The sequence below is a fragment of the Alligator mississippiensis genome, chromosome 2, assembly GCF_030867095.1.
Source record: "Alligator mississippiensis isolate rAllMis1 chromosome 2, rAllMis1, whole genome shotgun sequence".
NCBI classification, from domain to species: domain Eukaryota; kingdom Metazoa; phylum Chordata; order Crocodylia; family Alligatoridae; genus Alligator; species Alligator mississippiensis.
In genome coordinates, this window is record NC_081825.1 from 15,514,915 (window position 1) to 15,531,281 (window position 16,367).

The following is a 16,367-nucleotide window of genomic DNA, read 5'->3' on the forward strand; positions in this document are numbered from 1 at the left end:
AGAGCACCAAGAGGTGCTGTGGGAGGGGTTGTTAGTTAATCAGTCTTTTTCCTGTTCCCCAAGCTTCCTTCCCACAAAGGTAAGACACTAGAAACCACATCCACAAAGTACCACATTTCCGCTGTTGGTCCTGGTTGCCAGGGTGAGCATTACTGAGTGACTATGAGGTCCAAGAAAATGAATTGCCATTAGTTAGGGATGCTTAAGACTATAAAAAATGCTTAATGAACACACGTCTGGCAGAGGCAAACAGGGGACATGCTGCTGGTCTGCGTTACCAGATTACACCGTTCAGATTGCTGAGCTGCTGACAATGAGGAAGGTATTAGTGACACATCCCACGTTTCATCTTCCGATCTGGGCAGTGAAGCCAGCTCCATCTCTGAGCGCCAGCACTAGGAAACCATCTGTTGGGCTGGCTCGAGTGTGGCCACTGGAATTTGGAAAATAAAGCATAACAAAATAACCCCTGATCACCCCCTCCTTCTCCAGGGCTTAAACAAAAGAAAATGATTTGTTTGTTCTCTCAGTGACTTTCAAAAGATAAACAGCCACTAAACATTATCTGTCAGCTTTGTGTTCCCCATGCACTTGGTATGGCTGGGTTGTCAGACAGCTTATACGAAAGCCAGCCTGAGTTTGACATCTGTTTTGAATCCTCCTTGCCTGGTTTTAATTAACCCTTTCCATCTCTTTCTCTCATTCTCCACTGTGCAAATCTGATGTCCAGATCCTAAGCCACCCAGCGCACCCGTTGCTCCTTCTTCTGCCAGCAGCCTCCCATGGCCAGTAATCATTGGGATACCTGCTGGAGCAGTCTTCATCTTCGGGACAATCCTCCTGTGGCTGTGTCAAACCAAGAAGAAGCCATGCTCTCCCCCAGCCGCAGCCCCAGTGCACAGACCCCAGCCCAGAGACAGGATCTGTGTCCCCCAGGTTCCCGATAAAGACTGCATCTCCTCCATAAACTATGAGGAATATGTAGCTCAGCAGCAGCATTTGCTGTCTCAAGGACCTGCATTGGCCCCAGCCATGGCATCCAAAATGTACCCAAAGATTTACACGGACATCCACACTCACACTCACTCACACGTGGAAGGTAAAGTTCATCAGCATCAGCACATTCATTACCAGTGTTAAAGGGCCATCCTGTTCAGTAGCTACCTTGTGCTTTTTTTCTCACGGTACCTCAAAAGAGACTGCTTCAAGTCAGCTTAAACTGCCAGCAAAAAAAGCAAAGCAGAAAAGATATATATATAAATATAAATATATATAAATATCTATATTAAAAAAAAAATAGAGAGCAAAAGAGATACCTATTACAATTAGGATGTAAATGAGGAATAATGAAGGAATTCCCAATCTCAGCACAGAAGCAGCCATTAAAAACAACAGAACCTTCTTGTATTTTTAAGTCAAGATGGCAACAGATAAGGCAGGAAACTGTGACATGAAACATCCCCTCCTCTGTTGCAATGCCAAAAGGGAGAAGAAGAAAAGGAGACCGCAACCCTATTCCAGCTTGACATCAGTCTTCCTGCCTCTGCCACATACCACCTGTTTTTTGGTGCTAGGCTTATCAGACTTTTTACTCTTGGGAACGTACAGAAGAGCCTTTTTACCTTAGCATGACTGAAGCTAGAAAATACCTGAGGTCGAGTGCCAAAGCACCAGGACACACAATCAAGTGGCTTCTTCTGAAAGAACAAAATAGAGCAAGAGTCTTTGGAGAATACATTGATATTTAAGATGTGAAACGCCAAATGCTTTTCAGCCACAGTCATTTTGCCCAACAATCAGTGATAACTGAGCTAGCCATTTCTGCAAATCAAAGGTATTGTGTTTTCCCCTCCGGGGTATTTCTCACAGTCTTTTAACCTGCTCACCTCGTCCCAGTGCTAAACTTTACTGCCACTGCCAGGAAAACAAAGAAGGAAAGACATTGTACAGAACATCTTTATATTTATATTTAAGAAATAATAATAATAATTAATAATAATAATTGAACTGTTGAAGGTCAAGAAAGCCAACCATGCTGCCCTTCTCCGATGCCGATAGCTGTGATTTTCAGTCTGATGCTTGTGGCTTACAGTGACAAGCTACCAGATTAATTACGTCAATGCAAAATACATGGATAAGTAACAAAGAAAAAGAGAGAAAAAAAGTAAGAAAATAAAAACTGTTTTGGGAAAGAATGCATTTGCTAAATATGCACCTAGGATTGTGTGTGTTTTCCCCCCCCAGATAATGTTTTGCAGTTCATCCAAACAACCTAACTTCAGTACCATTTATATAACAGCAACAACAAACCAGAAAGGAAAAAATAAATCAAAGGACCATACTAAATGTCTATATGGACTAGAAATACATTCAAGCGCAAATATAAAACTTTTGTAATTCTATATAGAGTTTAAACAGAAGTCATGTATATTTAATTTATTTTGTTAAACAAGAAAAAAATGTATGATATTTTCCTCAAAACAGGCATTTCTATACATATTTTTGATCCAAATAAAGATAATTGGTTTTTTCCAGGTTCTTATAGGTGACATGCTCCAAATATAAACAGTGTAGCATACAACAGTACTTTATTTAATCCATTTGGACGTCATATATTTATATGCATTTTTGCAATAGCCACGTGTAATTTTCTAGCAGCATCTCTGGCATGGTGGGTGCCACTACTTCCATTCAAAACTCTTCTGCCATTTAAACCCAGGCCAGAAAGGCTTGCTGGGAACAGATCATTCTCTCTGCCCACCTTGTCTTCCCTCTCCCAGTAGCAATCACCTGGGCCTGTAAGAACATTTGTTTCACAATTTACTTTAAAAAGTGGCTTGATTAATTTGTTTAACCACAGACCTGTGATAGACTTAATTCTAATTGTAATAGACTCCACTCTAATTCTAGCTTTGAAAAGAAATGTGAAACATCACTAGAGACGTACGTTCATACACTGAGCTTCTGTCTCTCAATGTTTGGGGAGAAAATGTTCCAGCCAAATTCTGTTATTCATAAAAGCAGCTAATAAACATAAAATGTTCAGTAGAGATTCTGTTCACTACAGCAAGAATAGTCGACACACGGTTCTGTGCATCACATATTCCATATTAAGGGTTTACAGCTTGATCCTACAAAGTAGGGCAGAGCTGCATAATTTTTTCCCCCCTAAAACCTCTTCCCACTGAACAATGTAAATTCAGCAACACAACAATCTTTTGAAAATGTGTCTTGGTTTTGCCAGCCGCTCATATGGAAAACAGCACATTGAAAAAGTTAAAAATATTTCAGTTTTCCCCCCCATAAATAACTTTCTGCTTCAATTCTTTTTTTTCAATTATATTTAAAAATAATAATATTAACCCCCCACGCCCCCCTTAAAATCGCAACAAAACATTTCTTTTGACCCAAAGCAAATTTTTCAGAAGTGTTTTAAGGGGGGCAGGGGTCAAAGCAGTTTGTATTTTGATTTCTGTAATTGTCATTATCTGTAAGAGCTGATGATTTGCCCAGCCTCAGAGCCAAACACTCTGGCTCTGATCAAGCAAAGCACATAAACACCCACTTAATTTTGTGAATGTAGTTCCTAATCCAAAATCTCCACTGAGGCTAATGCAAGTTTTTCTCTTAGGTTTTAGCAGCCTTTCAGTCAGACCTATGAGTGGTCCCATTCAAATCAATGGGACTACTCAGTTGCTTAGTTAAGCATGTGCTTAAATGCTTGCTGTATCTACAGACTGCCGATTGCCCAGTGCAAAGTCTTTTGTGGCCCTCTGCACTATCATGAATTTGAGCCCCAAGCACCATAATGATGACGCACTAAGGGAGCTGTATTTTGCATTTGTTCCCTGCACTGCCTTCCTGTTGATTGTAATGGGCACACTATGGGTGGAGTGCAGATTATAATGTCCCATATTCTGCATTTACTGCAGATATTTTGATGTTAGAGACCTGCACGGTCTAGCAAGTCAAATACTTGCTCCTCTGGAGGAGAGCCCAGAAAGGCAGGGCTAATAGACGGCCATAGAGCTAATGTTCTTAAGAGCTAAATTGAGATATATGATGCCATTGCATAGGTCCTACTGATGTCTGGCAATCATGCCCAAGCATTCAGCAGCATCATTTAGCTATGCTTACTGTTTTATACAAGAGCTACCAGATGAGGCAGTCATATTTTGAAAGCCTGTATGCAGTTTCTTCGTACATAACCTATGTTTTAAGAAGCAGGCATTTCCTTGAGAGGCTGGAAGAGCTATAGCTATTATTGTGTCTGCCTCTCATACATGCCTATGGGCATAGACAAAAAGTAACAATTTTCAGCTGATCTGGCCACAGAAAGCAGTTTGTAACCATAACCAAGCACAAGTACACAGCTGCAGCAGCTTCAAAAATGGCCAGTTGGGTGTAAATGTGAACCCCCATTGCATGAGCGGTCAGATGAAGATATTTCAAAACAGAGCATCTTCTGTAACTTCTGTCTGTGATGTCTGCCAGCCTTAAGCTGTTTTCAGAATGGGGGAGGGAAAGGAACAAAGGGAGTTCAGTCTGGAGGTTTTTCAACCCCTTCTGGAGGCTTGAGCAGGTGTATTGGAGGCCCACCAAGGTGGAGGGGCTCCGATACTCCCATCTCACCCTCCAGCACTGACTTGGGAACCCCTAGGACAAGCTCCCTCTTCTCCTTTTCCCCCTTCCCATTCTAAAACTTTACAGCCTCACAGAGAGGAGAGGCCATTGCTAAGGGAAACTGGCTGCAGGCTCCCAGGCAGTAGCTAGATTCTTTCCCCTCTGGAACCAACAGTGAACTTGTGTTTGCTCCAGTGATTGCTGCAAGTCAGGACACTTCCTGCAAAGTCTTCTCAGTTACAGCAGGGAGCTGCACTTTTGTCTGCATCCTATGAGAAGCTTGGTATTTTTACCACCATAGCTAGGGACAGAAATTGCATATAAACTGGTATAAGTGATTGAAAAGTGGTTCAGATTTTTAACACAAGAAGAAATTCAGGCACATAAACCACTTTTAAAATGGCCAGAACTGGTTTAAGATAAACCTGGGTGGCTGTAGTATGAGACTTAGGTTTAGGTTAAATTGGTGTATTAAACTTCTGTCCCAGATCCCCTCCAGATCTAACTCAACTCACAGTTCCCCAGCATCCCAGGATACTTTGCACCTCCTATGCACCCCCCCCCCCCCGGGTGGGTGGTCTAGCCTTGGCCCAAGCTGTCTGCTCCAGCCAAGCAGGGAGGCATGCTCCACCCCCACCCCCGGCTTCTGGCCTGGGCCACTGCAGGCATGTAGCTGCATTTCTGGAATCAAAAGTGAATGTCTGTTCACTTGCTTATCAGTTCAATCTATGCAGCTTAGACTGACCTGCGAAGATCGAATTGATCCAGCCTCAGGCTTTTTGACTATCTGTGCGTAGCCCATGACAAGGACAGACCTGCTGTGCATTTAGGCAATGTTAAGGGCATGACACAAGTCCTAATTCAGAGATGAGGCTGACTGTCTTTCACAGACACTTTGTGTCTAGGTGCTGTAGGCAGAGGACATGTACTGTACCATACATGTTATAATAGTGTTCTGCTGTTGCCTTAAAAGATTCTCTCCTACGTGTGTCTACTTTGAGTGACCTGCTAGAGCCTCCCACATGACACTTTCCAAGATGGCAGCAGCAACTCTGCCCTGTAGTGATAAATTGCTTTTACCATCTGCATCACAGTGCTCCACTTCTCTCCTGGAATGTCATGGTGTTATCTCGTGGAACGACACACTTTGAAATATTGCCCGGTGGTCCCAATGGAGGGAGGACCACTTCCATCTTGGAAAAAGCTGTGTACCAAGTGTTCTTTAATGCTCCCATGTTTAAAATATTAGTCTTATGTGGTGCTTGTGAGGTGTGGGAATCTTGGAAGTAAATTAAGGGTAGCCCCAAGTGATTCACCACTGCCACTGCAAGAGTGAAACCCAATTGTGACTCTAAATTAAGATATTCAGGAGTTGCTGGTGATTTGGGGTGCCTAACTTGAGATGTCCGTCAAGATTCTGGTTTTCAGGAAATTCTGAATACCCGTCCTCTGAACATCAGCTGACTTGAAAATAGTTCAAGCTGAACACCTTCAAATTGTGACAGCCCAAGCCATAGTCCGTTTTGCAAATCTTGGCCAAAACTATGATTATCTGAGGTCCAGTGTGGTGGGACACTGTTGGCACTAGCAGCATTAGCTGGCTTAACTGGGAGGGGGAAATCGGACTCTATGATGATAGCCCTTCCTCACACCAGCTGAGGAAGTGAACGTGTGCCAGGCAGCCCTTCCTTTCTAAAGACAAGGCAGTGGCTACACTCTTTTTGTGAACTTCAGCGCTGTGCAGAAAGACGACACAAGACTTCCTAAACCCAACTTCAGCTCTGAATACTGTGGGTTTTACATGTCGCAGACCTCATGCTGTCTCCCTCTGCTTGGGGATTTCCACCATTGGGAAAGCATTTTGCCTCCATGAGGCCCAGTGCCTCCTTGACATCTTGATTGGGGTCCCTCTCTTCCACCCCTTGTGACAGGCCATTTCTTTGTAGGGCTGGAGCGTTGTGCCTTATATAGGAAAAACAAAGTGTTCTTGTGTCTAATTAAGCAGAGAGAAATTCTGCTCTCAGTTACCCAGATTTCTTCAGCAACAGAATTTCAACAAGCCTTTTAACAAATGCAGGATATTTAAAATGAATAGTGACTTTGCTTAAAGCAGCCTACCCTTGTCTCTGCTTCGAACACAGAAGCTTGACATATGCACCAGTCTGGGCCGACACAACAGTCCCCTTTCAACTCCGCACACCTTAAGAATCAAAGGGAAAAGTTAGACTTATAAACAAATAGACTTATATCCTTGTTTATTTTGCTTCTGTTGCAGATTAAACATGGCCTTATATGTCATTTTTTGTGTGATATCTTTAAAATTGTATGGACAATCTTTGTACAGTCAGCCCTTTTAAAGTTAAAGCTTTATCAGACATTTGCAAATAAAAAGTGTGATATTATTTACAAAGAGTGGGAAAATATGATAATTAAAAATAGCAGGAGAAAGAGGCAGCATGGGGTGAGTCTGCGTGTGTGTGTGTGTGTGTGTGTGCGTGTGTGTGTGAGCGAGCATGTTTATGTGTGTAAAATAACTGTGAGGGGGGAATAATAGCCTGAATTTGTTGAAATTGTGAGTAAAGTGTACATTTCTATTGCAAGAAGAGAGTATTGTATAAAATTAGTATGTATGTTGAAAAACATACCAGTGTGTGTATATATATATATATATGTTTGTGGGTATATGAAAGTATATGTAGGGAATATACATTAGTATGTTGTGGTATAAAATATCCCAAAACAAGGAGGAATATAAGCTTTATACCACACCGCACTATGATGTGTTTTGTGTATGCCCTGTATTTAAATGAAAAATGGCTTTAGGCATGTTTCAGAGAGACTTTAAAAATGACTTGGAGCTATTTTTTAATGCTTCACATAAAGCCAAGTGCCACACTTACCAATTGCTGCGTCCAGATGAGCATGGATATGCGGTATGTGGTGCTGCAGACCCATCTGCGTTGCCACACATCACACATGCAGGTGTTCCCCATGCTGCTAACTTTCAGCGTTTGTGGGGGGGGGAGGAGTTGACCCCAGGACACCCCAGGGTCAAAAAACCCATGCCTTAAAAAAGCAGGGCAGGGCATGTGGTGGCAGTTCGCACCACCCAAAACTGGAGCCTGGCCTGCCAGGGCCACGCTCCAGCTGTCGGCCAGGCTCCCCGCTGCAGGAGCAGTGTGGCTGCAGCTCCCTGAGGCCCCCAGGACTACAGGTAAGACCACTGGGGCCAGCACAGTTGCTGGCCCCCACTTCTCCTACCCCAACTCGGGTAACCTGCCACGTGCCAGGGGGTGCGTGGCATGGGCATTCCCTCTGGCCAAGTCCCCGAGGAAACAAACTTCCACGCTGGTGTGGATGCAGTCCAGGAGGCCAGTTGTATACAACCAAAGGGGAGCTGTTTAGATCTCAGTACAAAGGGCCCACTAACTAACTTTCCCGTAGCTTAAAGCACCAAAGATGAAATCTTGATTCTGTTGATATCAGTGGAAAAATTCCAGTTAATTTCAGTGGTTCCATGTTTTCATCTTAGGAATTTAGGCTCAGATACCTCTACTCCATTAAGGGCTAGAAATGAGTGCTGCCCATTGCTGAGAAGCTGGCTTGTAAGAAATCAAACTTTAGGTTTAGTAAATCGGGCACTAACCCAAGACTGAATCTTAGCCAGGCCCAGACCATCCACCTACGTCATTATGTACAGAATTGCACACTCAGGGAAATGTTTCCCTGGTCAGTGGGTCGCTGTGGTGTGGAAGCTATTCAAAAGTTTGGAATAATAGAAAGAATCTGTAGGAGGGGTGCATTAGGGGGCAGAGGTCAGGCAAAGTGCTCAATAAATGAGAAATCAAAGATCTGCAACTTATTGCACGGATGTCACTTCCATAGCTGTATGTGTATGTGGATATATTTTCTGTGCCCAGGTCTCTAAGTGCATTAAAATCAGTGGCTTTTCCACAGGCAGGGGTCCACTCTAAACGCCACTGATGCCAATGGTAAAACTGTCATTGATTTACTTGAGAGCTAAGTCCAACTGGGCCCTTACCATTAAAGTCTTTGTGCCACATTCTGACTGGCCCGTTCTCAAAGTCAGGACAACCACCAATGGCTGGAAGCTGAAGCCAGACAAATTCAATTTGGCAATTGGGCACAAACTTTTAACAGTGAAGAAATGAACTTCTGAAGGGGTAGGTCCTTCATCTCTTGGTGTCTTCAAATCAGGACCGGATTCTGTCCAGGATGACAAGCTATCATCAGACACAAGTACCTGAGCTTACACAGGGGTAAGTGCATGAAATGTTTTGGCTTGTGATATCCTGAAACTCAGAGTAGATGATCTTGTGGCTGTAAAGATATCTGTGAATCTACAGCCAAGAGGGGAAGTGCTCACTGCTCCACCATGAATGATTTTCCTATGGAATTTCCACAGGTATTTTGGTGGGGGTCTCATGCTGGCCACAATACAGGGGCACAAAAAAGCACTGGATGCTTGTGCCAGCATTTAGCCCTCTGTATCAACTGTTTGCTTTGTGCTGGAATCAACTAAAACCATTCAGCAGCTGATAGAAAAACTGAAAAAGAAAAACCATGTGCCTGAGTACAACAGCAGCCAGAAATATTTGTGCAGTCGCCTCTGGAAAAGAAAGGGATACACCTGGGCAAATGAGAAGAGGATTTACAGAAAGGAGAAGGAGGGGAGAGAGGTTTTGGTTCTCTTCCTTTTTGGGGTACCAGAGCACCTGGAGAAAAGCACCTTTTACAACACACAGTCTAGAACAAATCACCCACTCGGGCTGTGGGAACAGTAGTTTTATAACCCACAGATTTCACCCATCCTTGCTATTTTGTGCTGATTGGATCTCACTAAGGCTACACACACACCCATACAACCCCCACTGACCTCCATTGTATCTGACTCGGTGCCAGAAGAAAGGACCCATAAATGTGAGACTTCAGTATTTTCTGGGGCATTGTTAAAATAATTGGGGGATTCAATTCAGCTGGCATTGCAATTCCTATTACGCTGTGTTATATAGGGAGCAGTACATCCATATGCGAGTAGACACACACGTGCATGCACATGCCTCCTGTGGCACTTTAAACTGGAATACCTGAGGTTAGGCATCTGAATGTACATTAAGGGAATTACAAAATACACAGACGTGCTTCAGTTCAAACATGTAAGAATCCCCATTATTTCAATGGGACTGAACTTCCTTCAAGTTAAGCACGTGCATAAGTACTTTGCTGAATGAAGGCCTTGAGCAAAATAGGCCTGCTTTTCTAAGATGCACAACATCCATATCTCCCGGTGCTCGGTAGCTCTGGAGGTCAGAGGTCATTCAGTCACCTACATGTGGATTTTGGCCCCTAGCTTGTGGCAGCCAAGTTTGAAAATGTTGGCTTACATATATGAGCTTGCAGGTGGAATGCAGCGAATAGAATAAGATGTATTTACATGGGATCTCAATGGGTGCATCTAACACGTCGCTCTCCAGCAATGTAGCAATGTGCTATATCACCATATGGCGTGCTATGGCTGTGTAGCGATCACGTGTGTCTACACATGATCGCCAGCTATGTTGCCATAGTGGCGCATTCTCTGGGTATAGCGCGCCACTACGGCAACATAGTGCTGAAATCTACCCATGCGCCGCACACATGGTGCAGGAACTGCCCATACTGCACCGTGCTTTAGTACTTCCAAAAGGCTACATGTAGACACGCCCAGTATGTATGATATCTAGAGAGATGCCCTGAGCGCATGTAGTGTGTGTGTGTGTGTGTGTGTGTGTGTTTCAATAGCTAAACATAATAATAATACTACTACTAGGCTTTTATACAGTGCTTTTTAACTGTACATCTCAAAGTGCTTTACAAAGAAGGTTGGTATTGTTACCCCCAGTTGACAAATAGGGGAAACTGAAGCACAGAATGGGGAAGCAATTTACCCAAGGTAGGGTAGTGGACCAGTGGCAAAGCTAGATGTAGAACCAATAATCAGTTCAATTCATGGGCTTTGTTAGCATAAGCAATAAATACTACAGCTCCTTTTGTTGACAGAGGGGCTATTATCACATTCCAGTCCTAAGGGAAGAAGGCAATCCATGTTTCAGACTTTCCTATTGACATGTTTTATCCAGGAAGAACAAGTTACTTTCCTACTGGATTTTGGCTGAGAATCAGGTCTTAAAAATGTTGCTAAATGTTCTCTAAAGAAGTGTGATGTTGGGAATAGAGAATAATGCCTGATAAACCTTTCACTTCAGGTACAAGTGTTGTAATTGGGGAGCACCCAGAGAGTAGTGGTGGACGGGTTGTACTCAACCTGGCAAGATGTGAGCAGTGGGGTACCCTGGGGCTCGGTCCTCAGGCCTACACTGTTTAACATCTTCATCAGTGACTTGGGCGAGGGGGTGGAAAGCAAACTGTCCAAATTTGGTGATGACACTAAGATGTGGGGAGAGGTAGACAAGGGAGAGAGAGGCTGCAACTAGATTTAGACAGACTACAAAAGTGGGCAGATGAGAATAGGATGGGGTTCAACATAGACAAATGCAGGGTGCTGCACCTTGGGAGAAGGAATCCACAGCACACATACAGGCTGGGGAGTTCCCTTCTTGAAAGCACAGCAGTGGAAAGGGATCTTGGAGTCATTATTGACTCCAAGATGAACATGAGCCACCAATGCCAGACCGTAGCCAGCAAGGCCAGCCATACCTTGTCATGCATCCAAAGGTGCCTCTCAAGCTGGTCCAGAGAGGTGATCCTCCCCCTTTATGCGACTTTGGTCAGGCCGCAGCTGGAGTACTGCATCCAGTACTGGGCGCTGCACTTCAAAAGGGATGTGGCCAGCCTGGAGAGGGTTCAGAGGAGGGCCACCCGCTTGGTGAGAGGGCAGCAGGACAGGCCCTACAAGTAGAGACTGAGGGACCTGAACCTGTTCAGCCTCAGCAAGAGGAGGCTGAGGGGGGACCTGGTGGCTGCCTCAAACTCATCAGGGGAAATCAACAGCAAATAGGCAGAGCCCTTTTCTTCCCAGCAGCACCAGGGGTGACAAGGAGCAATGGTCATAAGCTGATGGAGAATAGGTTTAGGTTAGAGATCAGAAGGCAATATTTTACAGTTAGGGTGGCCAAAATCTGGAACCAACTTCCCAGGGAAGTGGTCCTTGCTCTTACCTTGGGCAAATTCAAGAGGAGGTTGGACAATCACCTGTCTGGGGTCTTGTGAACCCAGCATTCATTCCTGCCTGTGGCAGGGGGTCAGGCTAGATGATCTGTTCGGGTCCCTCCTGACCCTAGCTACTATGAAACTATAATGGTTATGGAAAATGGTGTCTTGCCATTTTATTGTTCTGTAGAAAGGTGTGTGTGGAGGAAGAAGTGACAGCACCAGACTTTTTATAGAAACTATGGGCATGTCTACACAAGACACTGACCACACAGTAACCAAATGATACTGCACAGTAGTGTCAGAGCATTAACAGTGCTAATACACAACTGCACAGTATTATTAGCCTACTGCACAGTAGTGTCACTTAGAAGGTGTTCGCCAGCACTATTGCACAGTAACTCCAGTTACTGCGCATTTATTTAGTATTTGATTATACAAGTACTAAATAAATGTGCAGTAACCACTGTGAAGTACTGTCTCATGTAGATGAGCCCTGTGTAACTTTTATATATATTTATTTGAGGTTTCATTGATTTTCTTTTCTGCCTTACTGCTGCTCTCAGTGGTAATTAGGATTAAACAAATCATTTGCGTGTTCTATAATATACATGGACATTAACAGAACTAGGAATCCACATTTTTTTCCATTTAAAATATAAAAGCAATTAGAGGGGCTGATTATATCTGAGCTAGCTTATGCCTTAGAACACGGGGTAATAAATAACACTTTGGAAAAGGCTTCAAAATGTCTCTTTTTCTTAATCTAGGTAAATAACAAGCCAAACTGCTGTTCCTGAATTTACACACAGCAAAATCACACAGAAGTCAGTTTCTGATAGATTTACAAGAATTACACGACACTTCATTCTTGTGTCATTACACATTGTGCGTTATCACGGGCATTCAAAAAGTTAGTACCTAATTATGCATATACATTCTCCTCAATGGGCAACATTAGCACACAGCCTCACAACTTGTGTCCGTTCAGCCCACCATCACACTTGAGAGTCATTCAATGTTAATCAGACCCCTACTGATGTCCTTCTGAGGCTGTTCTTTATTTCACACTTATTTAGATGTGTTGTAGTGTGCCAATAAGTCTGGACAAGAAAGTTAAGCAAAAGTGGCATTTCTTTTAGCATACATTTAAAAAAAAAATTCATTACAAGGTTTAGTTATAAAAAGCCAGTGCTTCAGGGTGATCAGTCATTTTGACATTTTTATGGTGTTTTTATTACCCCTGGCTCATTTCCATACTAAAGAGAACATTTGTAACAATACTTGCTTGGTCTGTTATGATTAGAATTCTGCTTTTGTCACACTCTAGTCGGCTGTTGCTTTGCTTGGTAATGTTTTTGGCATACAACCTCCTAGACCCTGTGGTGTGTTTATTCAAAAGGAAGGAAAAAGAAGTGTCTGCTAAAATAATAGGCTACTACTGCTTGAGTTAACATGGCCATAACTTCCTTATTCTGCAGACAATCACTTAGCAGATCTGGTAGGTAAACTTGCTCCTTCATTGTTGGAACAATAAATGCTCATGAAACTTGCAGCAATGTTTCTGTGTGTGTTATTTCCTCTGGTTTGAAATGCTGGACTTCTTTAAAGCCAGTAATTGAATCACAGAGACAAAAATAGACGCCCAGTTTCTCCAAGGTTAAGTTTACACACCTAACTCTAGTTGATTTCTATGGGAGTTAGACAACTTATATACCTCTGTGGATATGGGACTGAGTGTTCATGCTGTGTGTCTGTTTTTATTACTGCTGCTGAGAATGGGGGATGCATTTGGAAAAAAAGGATGCCAGGTCTGATGAGGGTAAGTGACATGTTACAAGATGCATTTTTATGTAAAATGTATCTAAATTACCCATATGGGATCTGATTTGGAGATATAATGCGGAAGTCTCAGGGGTGTATCTACACTGCCCTAAAGACAATGAACTGGCTTAGGTTGTTGATCCCTAAAGGAGGGCTCCCAACCATCCCACGAAAACTAGGTACTCAAGAAAAATAAATGTAAATAAATGGTAATAGCAAGTTTAACAATGAAATACAGAGAATATATAACTGACCAAACAGGGCAGGTGTGGCATATAAAGCAGATGATTAAAAACTATAAAATGTGTATTGGACTTCTGATGTCTTTCTCACACTTTCTGAACTCTTCTTGCCTATAGCATTCTCTTGCTTGCTTATTTCCTCTTCTGCTTCCTCTCTTACCCAAACTCCAGTCAAGTGGATGCAGGCCAGTGCTATACTACATTGCCATTAAGCATCTTCAGGCCTCCTACAGTCTACAAGGCACTGGAAACAGTTCGGCTACATTAGCATGGAGCTCCCCTCAGGCTAACTCACGATGCCAAAACAATGAATTTGTCTTGGGCAGAACCCTATTGTTATGTTTCTAGTCTCCCCTCACATGGACATGAACCCAGAATCAGCTGAGCTTGAGCTGAACTCTTAAATCCATCATGGTCAAGTGCGTTCCAAATGACATGTCGCCAGTTTGCCTGTTCCTTGTTACTGCCAGCCACAATGAAATGCTAGCTGAGTGGTAAATCCCTTCCATAGCTTATCCACACATACCCCTCTAATTCTGGGAGAGGCAGCTCCTTCTTTCTGGATGGCCATGAGCCAAGCAAAGGGTCTCCGGGTGCGTCTACATGTACAATTAATGCAAAGCAATACACTTCAGAGGTTATTGCTTTGGAGCTTATTGCTCCCAGGTACACCATTTGAATGTGTGCCTGGGACCGCAGCATGTTGAGCTGGGTCAGAGCTGTCCCGGTTGGCAGGGAGTCCTGGGGATCAGTCTGCCAGCCCAGGGCTGCTCCCTCCCCATCCTGCCCCACCGGCTCAAGGTGCTGCAGAGGGGCTGGCTGGGACACTAGGGTGGTCCAGTGTGAGGCTAGCCAGCATTAAAAAACTACGCAGCAGGATAGTACTTGTATTTGTACTATATTATCCTGCTGCACAGTTCATTAGTTTACTCCAGCCTAATTGCCCTGCATGTGTAGACTCTGAGAAGTTTACTGCGGAGATAATTAGTCAACTCAGCAGTAAATGTCTCCTGTAGACCTGCCTTTCTTCTGTGAGTGTTGTTCTTGAACGTGTTTCTTCTCATCGCCTGGGTCTGCTGCGTGTCTGTGCCAACAAGGACACAACAATGACCGAACCCTCTAAATAAACCAGAAGTGAGTGAAGTCTTCAAGTCTCTCCTTGAAACTCTTCAATGCCATCATGTGTATGTCAGGTTAGTGGTGAGTTGCTAGTATTGCTGCTTGTTGGCTGATAAGTATGTGTGCAGCAAGTCTGTGTGAACAACTCAGAATGGATCCATCTGTCTTGAGTGAGCTGTGCCACCTTACACTAGCTGAGAGTCGTTTCTATAATTCTGCCTCCCCGCAGCCACTGCTGGGCATCCCTCACCTGTTTTGCCTGGTATCTCAGGTTTTAGTTCTTCCGTGTGATCCATGTAGATGCCCACTAACTGCAATGGGGCTCCCCCTGGGCAGAGCAAACCATAAGCACTGCACAAGTCAGAATCTGAGCTTATAGATGACTTAGGAGCCAGAACCACAAAAGGATTTAGGTGCTGCACCACTAATAGGACTTATAGTGGTTTTGAGCATGCACAGAAGTCAAAACATAAGTACCTAAGGATTTCTACTAGTAAAAACATAGGTGCCTGTGGACTTCTGGCTCTGCCACAGACAGACAGCAGTTGAGTGGAAGTTTTGAGGATCTAAACATTAGGCACCTTCAGGGGCTGATGGATAGGACCTAGGCACCTAAGTCCATTTGTGGATCTAGCTGTTAGGACTACAGTACAGAGATCTGAACTCGGAGGCAGCCAGAGACAGGCACAGCCAGTGGCAGACGGAGGCTGGGTCCTCAGCACCACTGCACTGCTGGTCAGACAGCAGCCCCAGCCCAGCCTGGTTCCTCCCATAAGGATATTAATGTGGAGTCAAGTGACCAGGGGGAACCTATAGACATCACGATCCCCCAACAGGAGGGCTATAAAACCCCTCCTACTTCCTGTGGGACTTGTCCTAGCAACGTTGCATGTGTGTGTGTGCTCCTTGGACCTCTGCCCTGCTCTTGCCTTGTTCCTGTTTGCTCCTGCCTGATCCTAGCCTCACCACAGTCCTTGTCCCCACTCTGTTTGGACTTCCCATCTCTGATCTACCTTCTGCCCTGACCATGATACAGCCTCAGTGCTTGCCCTGAAGATCCAGACTAGGACTGATACCTGGTATGACCCTGACCTGCCTATGGTAATTTGCTGAGTGACCACCTATGGTGTGGTTGATCCTGATGCTAGCCCAGAGCCTGGTGACTTTCAGAAGGAGTTTTTAGATACTCTGGCTTTTTTGCAAATTGGGATTTAGGGTCCTAAATAAATTAAGAACATTTACTTGAGAACATTTTACCATATAACAGTGGTTCTCAACTCTTTTAGACTCTAAGCACCTCTTCATGGACTGATGGTGCCACTCAGAAAATAGCAGCTCTTCGTTTTCATTTGGTTTTTGACTACAGAAAAATAATGGCACAATCTTTTC

The 16,367-nt window shown here is 43.9% G+C and overlaps 1 protein-coding gene across 5 annotated transcripts in view; it reads left to right on the plus strand.

The window, feature by feature from the left end:
• FGFRL1 (fibroblast growth factor receptor like 1) overlaps positions 1-7,033 on the plus strand; it is a 250,844-nt gene extending 243,811 nt beyond the window's left edge. For all 5 annotated transcript variants that reach the window (XM_014607686.3, XM_014607689.3, XM_014607690.3 and 2 more), the window contains exon 7: positions 731-7,033. In XM_014607686.3, coding sequence (XP_014463172.2) covers positions 731-1,140 — 410 coding nt within the window. In that variant the 3' untranslated portion in view covers positions 1,141-7,033. The remainder of the gene's footprint in view (positions 1-730) is intronic.
• Positions 7,034-16,367: the final 9,334 nt, after the last annotated feature.